Source organism: Aspergillus niger (assembly GCF_000002855.4).
Source record: "Aspergillus niger supercontig An18".
Taxonomy (NCBI): Eukaryota; Fungi; Ascomycota; class Eurotiomycetes; order Eurotiales; family Aspergillaceae; genus Aspergillus; species Aspergillus niger.
The window spans coordinates 1,233,563-1,247,272 of NT_166533.1; the positions used below are offsets into that span (position 1 = coordinate 1,233,563).

At 51.1% G+C, this 13,710-nt stretch overlaps 5 protein-coding genes across 5 annotated transcripts; 2 read left to right on the forward strand and 3 right to left on the reverse strand.

Moving 5' to 3' along the window:
* Window positions 1-43: 43 nt before the first annotated feature.
* An18g05450 (uncharacterized protein) lies at window positions 44-3,028 on the reverse strand (the record flags this gene model as incomplete). The annotated part of the gene is made up of 7 exons (XM_001398958.3): window positions 44-130; window positions 218-396; window positions 441-705; window positions 1,145-1,862; window positions 1,925-2,201; window positions 2,255-2,631; window positions 2,691-3,028. 7 exons carry the CDS (start codon window positions 3,026-3,028, stop codon window positions 44-46), a joined length of 2,241 nt encoding a protein of 746 aa, XP_001398995.3.
* Window positions 3,029-4,001: 973 nt separating this feature from the next.
* On the forward strand, window positions 4,002-6,089 carry An18g05460 (hypothetical protein; the record flags this gene model as incomplete). The annotated part of the gene is made up of 8 exons (XM_059745833.1): window positions 4,002-4,073; window positions 4,285-4,586; window positions 4,640-4,836; window positions 4,950-5,149; window positions 5,234-5,284; window positions 5,388-5,567; window positions 5,693-5,815; window positions 5,901-6,089. The coding sequence occupies 8 exons, from the start codon at window positions 4,002-4,004 to the stop codon at window positions 6,087-6,089; spliced, it is 1,314 nt and encodes a 437-aa protein (XP_059606609.1).
* A 426-nt stretch (window positions 6,090-6,515) lies between these two features.
* On the forward strand, window positions 6,516-8,129 carry An18g05470 (uncharacterized protein; the record flags this gene model as incomplete). The annotated part of the gene is made up of 3 exons (XM_001398960.1): window positions 6,516-6,741; window positions 6,842-7,484; window positions 7,544-8,129. 3 exons carry the CDS (start codon window positions 6,516-6,518, stop codon window positions 8,127-8,129), a joined length of 1,455 nt encoding a protein of 484 aa, XP_001398997.1.
* A 216-nt stretch (window positions 8,130-8,345) lies between these two features.
* On the reverse strand, window positions 8,346-10,989 carry An18g05480 (uncharacterized protein; the record flags this gene model as incomplete). The annotated part of the gene is made up of 10 exons (XM_001398961.3): window positions 8,346-8,477; window positions 8,583-8,767; window positions 8,858-8,986; window positions 9,070-9,355; window positions 9,431-9,491; window positions 9,548-10,163; window positions 10,221-10,264; window positions 10,323-10,576; window positions 10,639-10,792; window positions 10,847-10,989. The coding sequence occupies 10 exons, from the start codon at window positions 10,987-10,989 to the stop codon at window positions 8,346-8,348; spliced, it is 2,004 nt and encodes a 667-aa protein (XP_001398998.1).
* A 1,243-nt stretch (window positions 10,990-12,232) lies between these two features.
* An18g05490 (uncharacterized protein) lies at window positions 12,233-12,938 on the reverse strand (the record flags this gene model as incomplete). The annotated part of the gene is made up of 2 exons (XM_001398962.1): window positions 12,233-12,846; window positions 12,902-12,938. The coding sequence occupies 2 exons, from the start codon at window positions 12,936-12,938 to the stop codon at window positions 12,233-12,235; spliced, it is 651 nt and encodes a 216-aa protein (XP_001398999.1).
* Between the last annotated feature and the right edge of the window lie 772 nt (window positions 12,939-13,710).

A 13,710-nucleotide genomic window follows, 5' to 3' on the forward strand; every position in this document is an offset into this window, starting at 1 on the left:
TGTGAGGTTTTCCGGACCGTCACAGTAAGAAATCGAATACGAACTATGATAAACTTACTATATAATAAAGACAAAGATCATCTATATCTAGTGAACCACAGAATACACTGATTCTTGAAGGATCGGTAATCTATTAATAATAATCCTTATTTTATATCTGTTATAAAGATCTAGAACAGCTATTAATCATTATTTCTGATTTTTATTAATCGCATACCTGTTGGCCCACCTCTGGGGGTATGTCGGTGACATCAGTCATCTGGTTAGAGGGGAGTTCTCCATAATTCTTTCTGCGTATTCCCGTGAGCCTGATAAAGTTTAGTAAAGCATACTTGCGGTGCTGGCCTGCGTCGAGGGTGAAGTTGTAATAACCATTCTCGTTACACTGCGTCGGCACTAAGGTGAGATCGTTTGCTCCTTGGTTCTTGAGACGCACTCACTAATCGAAAATTCTAGAGTCGGTCTTGTCAACGAGTCATCTTCCTTGTTGAGCCTTTCGGCCATCTCGTTCAGCAGTCCTTGCCAGTCTGCAAGGGTAATAGAAATTCGCATCCTGTACTCCGGAGCGGTATGCTTAGTACCGTGTCTGTAACTTTCTTCCAGTTTCTTGATATGCGTTGGATCTAGTAATTCGCGGTTTGGGTAGGGGCTTTCCCAGGACTCGTCGAGTTCCCGGACATCGAGTAAGACTGTGCCCAAAATGCTCTTTGTAGGTTGTTCTTCATTTCGTCATTAAGAATTTGATGCTTTGCTTTTCCTGCTTATCCTCATCCTTTAGGCAGGGACTAAATAAATAAACTCTGTTAATAAAGGGGTTTATCTGCCAACACATTCCCTTTCATAGTGACGAATGTTCTGGGCCTGTATCAAGATGACGGATGTGCGTTTAGCCGGCAATCAGCCAAATGTCTAGGAATAAGCTAATGAGAGAGCTACAAATTGAAAACAGGTGTACTGAAAGACCATTGAAATTGCTAGATATATACCCAGTTTACCCGGACAAATATTTCCTTCGAGTGAAAGTCAGGCTTCCAATCCAAACTCCTACTGTGCAAGGATGCTTTTCTGTGCAAGGACTCATGTATTCCTGCACTTATTGTCGATTATTCACTGTTACCAGGTTCAACCACACACCTTATTACACCTCCATCGTCTCCTCCTCCGTCTTCTCGAGATTTGGCACCTGCTGTGTTTGGCGTTGGCGCTTTCCCGCCAATCGCTGCTTATCCTCCTGCATCCGCCGGATGAGCACGCTCTTCTCCCGGATTTTGTACCCATACTTGTAGAAAATGAATGGGATCGGAACGATAGCCACCTCGAGCAAGCCTAACAGCGTCCCAGACCAATTGGGACCAATACCGGCATACATATACGTTCCAACAAGGGGTAAGACACCACCTAGGATACTGCGGATCACCGAATTCCCTGCCAGCGCTGACGCTGCATACACCCCGTAACTACCAGCCAGGTAGTTGGTCGCGTAGATAAAGACGCCCGTGTTGCCTGTACCGAAGAGTACACCTGCGAGAATCGGTACAATCCAGGGTATCGAGGCGGGCGAACAGGTCCAGGCGAACCACAATTCTCCAGCTGGAATCAGGAGCGCGCAGATACATACGAAAGCCACCATTGCCTCCGGGGGTGGCTTTCCCGTTTCGGGGTCCGGTTTATGGCTGTTGATCAGACGGCGGATCAGAGGTTCGCTGGAGATGGTGATCACACATCCAGTTCCGATACCCAAGAATGCGAGACCGGAGAGACCAAGTGACCAACCCCGAATATCCCGGAAAACGATAGGGTATGCTGTGAAGCACAGGTAGAGGATGCCATACACGATGGCAATGTAGATATTCCAAAATATACTATATGAACAAGTGCATTAGCTTTGGGGTGACAGCATGAGTACGGGTTCGGAAAGACTAACCAAATAGGTTCAGTGACTGCCATGACAAACGGGCGGCCGAGGTTTATCTTGAGTAGTTCACTCAGGCTAGCCTTCTGTTCGTATCGACACCACCATCGTGAATCGCCCGTTTCTTTCCGCATGCGGGCGGCTTTCTTTTGCAGGATGATGGGGCCATAGGTCTCCTTCATGATACATGAAAGGACCAACGCGACCCCAGACAATATTAGAGCGATCCAATCCATCCACCGCCAGCCCAGGTACTGGGTGACGAAGCCGCCGATAATAGGCCCGAGAACTAGGGCATAGTTAGTTACAGGTAGGTTGTGACTGGGAGACGGCTATGCTTACCTGGGCCATTCACGGGCCCAAGACTCCAGACCGACATTGCCAGCGCGCGCTGGTCATCTTCCACTATGTCCGCAACCATTCCCGGCGCAGTGGAGATCATTACACTTCCGAACAAAGCTGCGATGAAGCGCACAACCAGCAGGGTAGCAAGATTTTTGGCGAGCGCGCAAGGTATGATCAAAACCGTGAAGATGAACAAGCAGGCTATGCAGACCGGCTTCCGGCCGTACAATTCGCTCAATGGCGCCATAAACATGGATCCCACAGCCAGACCGATGAGGTACAAAGTCAATCCCAACGTAACGATGGTGGTGGAAGTCCCGAATTCAGCTGCAATCTGCGACTCTCCCGAGGTGTACGATGTTGAATATAATACGCTGGAAGGGATTAGCGTCGTTATCGCATGATGCGTATCTAGGCGATGCGCCAGACTCACATAATCAAAGTGTTGTATGATAGGATGGCGATTCCCATAGCTTTGTAGGGAAACGACCAGTTCTTCGGATTATTTGTGTCGAACTCATCGTCCCAGTCGACTTCATAGTTCGGGTCAGAGGTGCCAGTCGTCCCTATAGATGTGACTCTCTGGGCTAGAGAGGGTACCGAGGCCCGAGAGGCGCGCGTAGGGATATGCGCCAGGCCATCCACTTGATCAACTGTGTCCTCGGACGAGCCTGATACTGCGTAGGATTGCGCATATGTAGAGGTAGGCCCCTCTTTGCTATCCCTCGGGCCTGCCGGGGGATCTGATGAAGAATTCTTTGGGGAGGACATGCTTTTCGTGGCGTCTATTAGAGTCGGTCCGTGACCCAGAGGTGGAAGAGCTCTCCACAGCTGGACCGAGTACAGTCGTTTCAGCCGATATAGACCTCCTAATCTTATTATATGGCTGTGGTGGAGGAGCAATGTGAGGGAAGAAATAAGATAGAGCGCGCTGGAATGCGCTGCAGCTTCTATATAATAAACCGACAAACTGACCCTTGGACCTTGCGCTGGTGCTCTCGAACCCAGTAAGAGAAGGTATATGAACTAGTAATCAATGCGACAGGATACCAAGCAGAGAATTGCTCCCAAGATAATCAACACTGCGCGAATTCAGAATGTAGCGCAGCAGACATGGAAAGCAACGAAATGAGCACAAATGCTGGGAATGGAAGATGGCAATTTTTTGGGAGTGATTGACGTTGGGAGTTGCAAGATAAAGCTTAGCGGAAATTAGAATCTGAAACGCACGCGATAATTATGAGCAACTAAAATTAATGAGTCAGTGACATTTGGGGGGGAAAAGAGAGAGCGAGAGAGCGAGAACGAGGCAGAGGAAAGGCACTCCAAGTGGGGGCGTCGGACGAGAACAGTCGGCAGGAGTGCGACTGATAAGCCCTCGGTTTTCCTCCACCGGATCTTGTTCGACTCTTGCCAAGGAACAGAGAAGAGACAGGTGCTGATGGACATTGCACGAGAACTAAAGTTGATACGTTCACCGCTAGGCACTCAACTAACAGTCATCTGCGTCTTCCACGTTGAGTTGCCAGATCCGCTGCCTAGACGGGGGTGCTGGGGTGTTCCCTAACCGACGATCCGGATACAGTAAAATAGACAGGACATGAGCCCCTTCTAGCATTTGGATATGGGAATCCATGGTTAGGCGCGGCTGCTGATCCCTATTATTGACTAGTTGAGGGAGGTCGCATGCGCAGTCAGTGAGTCAAACCCCTTCTTAGTCCTAAGTTACTATACAATATACCTAATGGTGCTTTGGGGGAGGGGAAATGCCTCAGTGACTGACTTTTCTTCCAGCACGGACTGGCATGGCGTTACGGTGTAGCAAAGGATTTCTGAATCAAATCGCGCTACGGCATACGAGGCCCGCCTAATCGCACTTAGTTCGTACCTAGAGCTGGCTATTCGTCACCTACAGAGTGTGATCTGCATAAGACTCAGTGCGATGCGAAATTATGGACATGCATCGTCATTTACAACGAGTGTTTCTCTGCATGGATACCTGTCGTGACTATGGCAGTCACTAGCAGACCCTGCTTCGCCAGACTGATCTACCTACCCCAGGAATCCCTAATTTGCTCCAGATGGGGAGAAAACTGGAGATAAGTCCTGGACGTCACCACCGCATGAATAAGCATCCCCACCGCGGTGGATTTTTTGGCGAAAACGGCGGATGCACAATCGCAAACGAAGCCCAGTCCCCACCACCATGTCGGAAGACGATACTAACTCTGAACGCAGCCAGCTCCACACCAAAGAGGAGAAAGCATCTGCGTCTTTCTTACCCTGAGGGTGCCAGTCCACTAGCTAATGTCAAGCACAGGGCGGGGAGGTGTCGAGGCTAAAACGGGGTTGATGCTTGCCCATGGCCCAGTCACAGTCCAGGGCTCGGTTCCGAGTGCCGCCCGTGCCGGTTTGCCGATGGAACTTTGGCAACAACAAGGACGATCCTGTGGGAAACTCTGTTTTGCGATCCAGAACCTCTGCGCCCTTCTTTTTAGGTATCCATGCTGATGCTGGCGGCCACTCCACCACCCAACGGCCCGTCTTCCGAGCGGATGTTGGAGGTTCAGATATGATAGGTAACCATGCCGTCATCTACACTCATCTACTGAGACAAATGATTTGTCTCTTCATTGCTGGCAATTCTGCAGTTCGTGCGCGAGCCTGAAGAGGTGAGTCAATGAGTGCCAAGACCTGACCCATACCACACTTTTGAGGAATGTGAGCATCCGTCAGAAGCATGCTACCGAGAAAGTCATGGATGGTGTCCTGTGTACTCTGTATGTCTTGGTGGAGCTTAGGACCCAGACTATTTTGGGATTCAATTTGCAAGTATTTGAATCCTGGCCCAAGACGAAAAACGGAGTCGTTGCACAGGCCATGCAAGCGATGGTATGCTAGGGTGGCCATAGCTCAAAGGCACGAGGACTACTACCAACGACGATTGATCTTATATGGATGTCAATGCCATCGAAGGCTGGAGTGGCGACTAAAGAGCTACTTAACAAGGACAACTTAGCTACTCCTGTGTAGGATATGCTTTCACCCTTAATCCCTTAGTTGACTGACTAGCTTCATCGGTAGGACACTCGCGTGAAGAGAAATCCAGTATATGTTTGCTAGCTGATAGTCCCCTGCAGGCGATAAGAGTAACAGCAATATAGCTCTTATCGTAATCCCTTTGTACGCGACTCCCAAATCATCTCTATCTCGGCCATATCATAGAGGAAGAGAGGCAAACCCTCGGAATTGCGGAGATAAGCCCGACCCACTCCTCGGAAAGAAAACCGAAATGGCTGGTGAATCTTCTGTCAGGGAATAACCACAATCGCGAAGTAGTGAACGCTGCGATAGGTTTTTCTTATATGATTAGTCAAGTGTAGTCCATGATACAAAGAAAGTACTATATCTCGGTTCTGGTTGAAATGTGCCCAGCATCGGCACACCAGTAGTTATGAATTGGGTGCTTACGGATACCTGCAGCACGCATCGTCCAATAGAAGAAGGTGTACGGAGAACTCCTGGCTGTCTACTAGGAGTATATGGCAGTTGAGATTGGTATATACACCCTGCCTTCTGAATCTCAATAATTAAACCATTCGGCCATCAATAAAATCCCGGTCACGTTGTCCTGTGGAATAAGGCTCCTGAAACCCCTGACCGCGCCATCCAAATTTCCGAAGGTGTCACAATGAAACGGAGTCGGACCATTTTGCTTGCTTTTGCCCCGACGCCCGCACGTGGAGGGCACCTTCTGCTAATGCAACTCGGAATCAAGGGATGCATCAAATTCGAACGAACCGTTTTATGCTTTAGTGGCTGGTTGACATAAAGAAACTCTCTTCTTGATAGGTTCCGTACCCCTTAACGAACTTGGTACATCTGGCCAGTGACCGAATGATATGTGGGCCTCACTCGTCTAACCGAACGGTCCAATCCGAACTATTAATCTCCGTTCGCTTGGATTTCTGGAACCCATGGATGGTGGCTTTTAAGGCTTAGCCACGCGAGATTGTAAGTTAGCGATGAGATTTATGGTTAAGCAATACTTTTGTCCTGGAAATACTAGATTGATTCTCAATCATCTTCTCTCTTGCGATAGGATTGCTCCCTTGTACATTGGCAAAGGGATTGATTGATTTACAGAGTGAAAGCGCCAAATTCGCTTCAACGAGCAAGATCTGACTGTCCTTTATCCTGCTGTCTGCATCGTGTACCCCTTTTACTACACGTTTCAGCCTAGGACTGCCATTCCGACATGTTTTCAGAGATCGCCGTTGCCTCCGGACTAGCCGTCCTCTATCTCTACCACGTTAATCGTGGTATGACTGGCACTCCGGAGGAAGTAAGCCGGCTGTCTCCTCATCGTTGGACTGTTGATGAAATCAAAGCAGCATACGAGGATGCCATTCAAAACCCAGTCGACGTGCAGAAGAGTCTTCCACCAAAGCAAAACCGGCGTTATATCGTGGTCGGCGGGTCAGGTGCGTTCTAGCTATAAACAGCATTCGCGTGACGTGGCTCAATGAGCCTATCTTATGCGATTCTCCATATCTTACAGTTTCCAAGCTAACAACAATCCAGGATTCGTGGGAAGTTGGATGGTAAACCATCTGCTCGCTCGCGGGGAAGACCCGTCGGCTATCCGCATTTTGGACCTTGCAGCGCCTCGTCGCGAGATCCTCGACCAGGGTGTCGGATTCTTCAAGACGAATATTGCCGACGAGAAAGCTGTGGCCACTGCCTTTGCCCAACGTTGGCCTGAAGCTGTCGCTGACCAGCCCCTGACCGTCTTCCATAATGCCGCCGTGATCAGGCCCGGAGAGCGCCTCAAGACTTTCCTTCCCCGTTGCACCAACGTCAACTTGGGCGGCACAGTGAACGTGCTGACTGCCGCAAAGAAAGCCGGCGCAAGCTGCTTTATCTCGACATCCTCAGGATCGGTCAGTCTCCGCAGTCAATCCTTCTGGATCGCACCCTGGAACAAGGCCCCCAAAGGTCATTTTCAGGTAGTCGATGACTCGACCCCAGTCCCTGAAGAACACTACGACTTCTTCAGCAACTATGCTGCCTCCAAATCCAAGGCCGAGAAGATCGTCCGCGCCGCCGACGATCTTGAAGGAAACTTCCGCACAGGCTGCATCCGGCCAGCGAATGGTATCTACGGGATCGGCGACACGGAAGGTTCTCTCACCACTTCATATCTAAGAACCGGCGGTTCCCCTTCGTAAGACAACCCTTGACAAACCTTACAGATAGATTGAAAACTAACGCCAACTCCTCTAGCTGGCTCTCCGACACCATGCAGAACTTCGTCAACGCCGAGAACGTCTCCATCGCCCACCTTCTGTATGAACAACGCCTCATCGAGCACACTAACAGCCCATCCACACTTCCCAATATTGGTGGCCAATCCTTCCTAGTCACAGATCCCAACCCTGCCCCGACCTACGGCGACGTCTATCTTCTCCTTCACACCCTCTCCAAAACTCCCGCCAACTTCCCTCGCGTACCACCGGTTCCTTTCCTCATCCTGTCCTACCTCCTCGAGTGGTACTCCTTCCTGCAGTTCATTTACTTCCCCTGGCTCCCTAGGATCACCGGAGAAATCTCCAAGATGCAGCCTGCCCTCTTCTGCATCACCAATGTGCATTACATCGCGGATGATTCGCGCGCGCGCAAGTCGCCGGAACAGGGCGGCCTGGGATACGCTCCTCCGATCACGACGATGTATGGCATGTGCAAGCACCTTCAAGTTTGGAATCGCGAGGCGGACCAGAAGAAGATTGCGGAGGTCGCAGCCAAGGGCGTTGTTAATGTGAATGAGGATGGTGTGGATGTGAATTTGGTGGTTCCTCCTAAGAAGTTGTAGTTGATGTCAAATTGACTTGATGCCAGTTTTGTGGGTATTTCGGCAAATTGTATTATTATTAAGGGAAATGACTATTACTTTAGTTCCTTACTGTTGAGCAATCATACTGAAATGTAACGACTCATATCATATTCATCCTAATCAACCAACTAAAGAAAAATGAGTATAACTAAACAAAACCCACCCCCACCATCCCCACAAATAATACTCCTCAACTCACAACCTCGACAAGAACGTCACCTCCCCAGGAGCATGATACTCCGGAACCTTCATATCCAACGCCTTACCAGAGTATCCCAGATCCTCGGCCGTCAAGACGGCACATTTCTCTCCGATAAGCAGGGCGGTCTACACACCCATACATATTAGCATCCATCCATGCACCAATACCACAAACCACAATACCGAATATCACAAGGGATTGAATGTAGAAAGGAAAGGGGATAAACATACACTATAAGTATTACACCCCACATTATCAGGACAGATAGACAGATCAGCCACCTTCAGCCCTTGCACACCGTGCACATTGAGCCGCTCATCGACGACTCCGCCGTGCGGCGTAAGGTTGTTTCCCTCGCGGGGGGCCATGCTGCATGTTCCCAGGGAGTGCCAGGTTGTTTCGACGTGGCGTTGGACTGTATTTTTTGTTCATTCATTCGTTAGTCAGTTGTTGTTTTGAGGCAATTTGGAAGGGTTAGGTGGGAAGGGGGAGGGGGGATACGCACCCCACTTTTCGATATGTTCAATATCTTTCTTACTATACTTGATCTCCTCCCTTGTATCCTGCTTATTGGAGTTGAGCATTGTAGGCGATGCGGGTGAAATACCGGGTTCGAGGGGCTGGGACCAGGAGCCTTTATTCCAGACAGACACATGTGTCAGTAAGTGGACTAGCCCACCTCTATAGATCCAGGGAAGAAAAAGAAGGGGGACGTACCATGTTGGATACCAGCCGAGATGTGGTTCGGCCCCGCATACGCCTTCGTAGTCTCTAGATCTAAATCGAATGCTCGCGCGGGCGAGTCATACGAAAAGTGAGGGTGCATGCCTGTCACTTCGCCTGCGTAGGCGCCCATGCGCCGGGCGGTCTCGCGCGATTTGATGTATCCCCAAACCATGGGTGCCATGTCGCGCTTGTCGTTCATAAAGCCGGCGTCGAAGTCGGGGCTTTCGTAGGGGTCGGCGGATTGGATGTGTGTGGAGCCGCGGGAGAAGGGGTATTCCTGTCGATCAATGAGTGAGTTTATGATCGCTGGTGGGGATATGGAAGGAGGGAGTGAGGGTGGGGAGATACTCACGAGGAAGTGGAACATGGTGAAGAACTTGCCCGGGGGCATGAGCATGTGGTCGCCGAACCAGCTGTAGGACATTGATTAGTATTTACCATCTAAGAGCATTGAGGGACTGGTACCTACCCAGCAATAACAGAGTAATGCATCACCGGCTTATCCGGCTTATTCTTGAAGTAACTCTCCCAGCCCCTATAAAAGTCATTCGTGGGCCAGCTCTTCATCTCCTCTAGTTCCTTTGCATTCGGCCGGATCTTCACGCCGGCTTCGATGCCGTTCGTCGCTAGAGGTCCCGTGCCCTTGATATTCCATTCCTCAAAGACCTTCTTCTGCACTTCGGGGTCTCCGCGGACGAAGTCATCAAAGGACTCGACTTCTGGCTTCGCCCGGAAGACGGAGAACGTCAGGTAGTGGTCCTGGAAATTCCGTCCCACGCCGGGGAGGTTCACGAGGGGCTGCACGCCTGCGCGACGGAGCTTCTCGGGGTCACCGACGCCTGATCGCTGGAGGATGAGAGGGGAGCTGAGGGTGCCGCCGCTGACGATGATCTGCTTGCGGGCTCTGAAGATGGTCCGCGGAGGATCGCGGCCTGCGAGGGGCTTGGTGGGAACGGTGGCCACGCCAACGACGCGGCCGTTCTCGATGATCACTTTGTCTACTTTGGTGTTGCACTTGAGGTGCAGGTTGGAGTATTTGGCTCGGGTGCTGTGGACGTAGGCGTGGGCGGAGTCGCTGCGGCGGCCTGAACATGTCTTGTCAGTCTTAATATATCTATGAGGTGTGAAGCATGCTTGCATACCGGTGTCGCGGTTGATCCATTTCAACCAGTGTTCGGCTCCGTGGCTGCACATATTGTCAGCAGGAAGTGAAAGACATGTACATTGGAAGTACTGTGACTTACCCAGTCTTCAGATCCTGAAGATCATCTGTGACAGGAATGTCCTGCGACTCTGCAGCACGCAAAAAGTCTTGCATGATAGGGTACGTGTAGTTTCCGAACGAGACCTTGATGGGTCCATCGAAGCCATGAATGTCCCGGTTGTTGCAGGCCCGCTGGTATGTCTCGTGCTTCTTCATCAAGGGAAGCAGCTCGTCTGTTGTCCAACCCTTGGCCTGGAAGTCGTCGTAGTCGGAGGCAGAGGCTCGGGTGTACATCTACTTCAGTGTTAGGATGTGTCTCACTGTTGCTAGATATGGGTTGATCAAGCACAGCTCACCATGAAGTTGATGGAACTGCCCCCTCCGAGGACATGGGCACATGGTACAATAGCCCGACGACCATCAAGCCATTCCGAGGGCCTGGAGTAGTAGAAGGAAGCTGTCTTTGAGTCAAGCTTCATGTTGCGGGGATAGATGCCGGGGCGGTAGACCCTACGGCATGGTTAGGGTAGCTCTGGGGAGTAAGTGTGATAGTGTCCAGCCTACCATGGGTTGTTCAGGTTGTCCTCGCCTGCTTCAATCAGCAGAACCTGGAGGTTATGGTCTAAGTTGGCAAGTCGACCGGCGATTACGCAGCCGGTGCTGCCACCACCGCAGACAATGATGTCCACTTCATCTGGGATGGTCATGATGGGTATGATTGACTACGCGTGGATCGTAGAAACTGTGATTGGGAATGTGTGTGATTTACTGAAAACAACAGGAAATAACCGGGAATTGGGATTCCAGAGGTCGGTTTATATGCTCCCAACACTGCAAGACCATGATGCAGCACCTCCTCATCATGGCAGGCAGTACGATGGACGAAGAGGAACATCCCCGCACCATATGTAGAACCCCTCTTGCATACGAGTCCTGACAAGGATGTCGACCAGCTTTGGACCGTCCAGGTCATACAAGGAACAAAGAGAGCCGCGAAGAGACTATGGTACACGGTATACAGCCTTCATTCTCTGATGTTGGAGTACAAAAGTACAATTTGTTTCCCGCAGATTCCCCGCACGGCGAGAGGGGGTCGTGCATAGTGCATGCAGTGAGTTGTCTGAGATATATCGATATAAAAGGTGGATTAATCTAATTACAGGATTGATATACGGGAGCCTGTGCCAATGGTGCAGCTTGGCTCCTGTCAGTAATGGACGACTGGATTGAGTTTGCGACGGCAAAGAGCAGATCTTGACAGCGAGAAAGCCAAGCAGAATACCAATCGGGCAGGAGATGGTCTCGCCAGCCAGCGACAAGTTCAGACTTGAAGCTCAGCGACAGCCCAAGCGTACCTTGTACAGGTCAGCTGGGAGCTTGCAGGCCATCCTCCAATGGTTATACTTGCGGCGGACTGGGATAGAGAGACGAATCCGGCGCCAGGCCAAACGCATCACCAATCACCAAGGCGGATTGACCGGATAGCCACGGACGGAAAAATTGTTCCTTATCATCCTCATTCCCAGGCAATAATTGCTTGTATTAAGCGGAGTCGCTTTTGTTGGCAACAGAGCTGAGGCAGTGGTGACGGCGTGTGAATGGCCTCGATCTTGCCGTGGTGCGGGGAATGGCAAATGCTGAGCTTTCCCCGCCTGCGGGCATCGCCACCAACTTTGGTCCTCACGCCAATGATTATCCCTGTTAATATTAACCATGGTCTTATATGGGTCGAATGCAGCTTCGTCTTTGTCGTGTTCAACTTTGGTCAGGCCCAATAACAACCGCGGAAGCTGCATTTTAAGGCCCCAAGGAGCTGGGTAACTCGCCGATTACCAAAGCGGCTTCTCTACCAAGCAATGCCCTCCTTTCACCCGGCCAACAGTGCGACTCCATACACCTTGGCCGAGCGAGTGCCCGTCCTAAGAATTGTGGGTTGACGGAGAAATCCCGTTACTGCTGCGCATGCTGCTGCGCCAGTTGACGCCTCTGCTCCAAGATCTGCATGCGCAGGCCCTCTGCAGCCAATTCCACGTCGAGAATCGCACCAACACCACGCTTCCAGGTCTCCTCCAGCCCCACAATCTCTCCCTTGTTGGCTTCCTGGGCGAGCTTTCTCTCCTTGTTCACAGATTCGGCAGCCTCCTTCATCTCGGCCAATTCCTTCTCAAGCCCCCGTAGGATGTCTTCAAGCTGTGAATTGCCAATCAGCCAAGCATTCTTTCCATTCTCTTCTAGCAGCGCCAGATTCTCGTGCCGCATCGATAAATGGGAGCTGGCCGTGTAAGCCTTCTGCAGTGTCCGTCGCCATTCCTCCAGATCAGGGGTTCCGTCAGCGGCTTTAGCAGGCGCCTCAGGCGCTTCATAGCGGGAGAGGTCGATTCCGCCAGTCAAGGGCAGTCCGGCAGCCTTGCGGTCCACCTCCTGCTGGATGAGTGGAGAAAACCGTGACTCAGGAAAAGCAGGAATGGACGGGTGGATGGTTGTTTTGGCATCCAAAGAAAGCTCCGCGGCAATTAGCTTTTCTGCAGCTGCTCGTGCCTGGGTGGAAGGGGCCGGTTCGATGTCTAAGAAGGTCCACGCGTTAGAAGGGAAATTCATAGCAGAGGTAAGGCAGCTTACAAGGAAGTGAATCGTGGGATTCGTTGATGAGAGGCATGTTGACTTAAACCTGCGTATGAGAACCGGATAACAAGAAACTAGAAGCGGCAGGGGTCAATGCGAAGTGATATCTTGTATAAAATCAAGCAGTGCCAGCAACAGCTCGCCATGAGCGTCTCAGCTTTTGCGCCGAGCACGAGAGGGCGGTGAGCATTGGTGGGTGACTCAGCAGTTTCTGCCGGAGATGATCTGGGGTGTTCGGGCTATACCGTTTTGGGCAATCCAAGTATAGATGATCTCGTCGAACTGCTGAACAGGACGTCTCCTTACCTCGCTCATTCTCCACACGATCATTACTTTCCCGGATTTTTAGGCAAGACGGGCCTCTTCTCCACTTGACTGAAGGCTTAGCCTAGGCTTCTCTATCAGACGAGGTTCATGCGATCTACAGGGTCCCTTGTGACAGGGCAGGACTGGTCTCTGACTGGCCAGTTCCCCGCCTATGACCTTGACAGAGTCGCAACGATGATGACTCAACCAGCCAACCGCATGTCATTCATCTTCAGAGCAGAGTTCAAACTTATACTCTTGCACCTAAATCGACGCGGGGCTGGATAGAACATTCCTGATCAAGCTTAGCCACGGATGACGACGGGAACGGACCAGACCCTTTCTCCTACATTCCAATAGCCTTTTCACCAATCGCGCCTCTTCCGCATCCTCCCCGCAAGGTTGCAGAGACCCTGCAGTGTCATCCCCGGAGCCGTCTATTCAAATTAGCCGGGCATGCCTTGTGATAGCTCCTGCCTCGGTCGGTCCCTGCTTGCAAT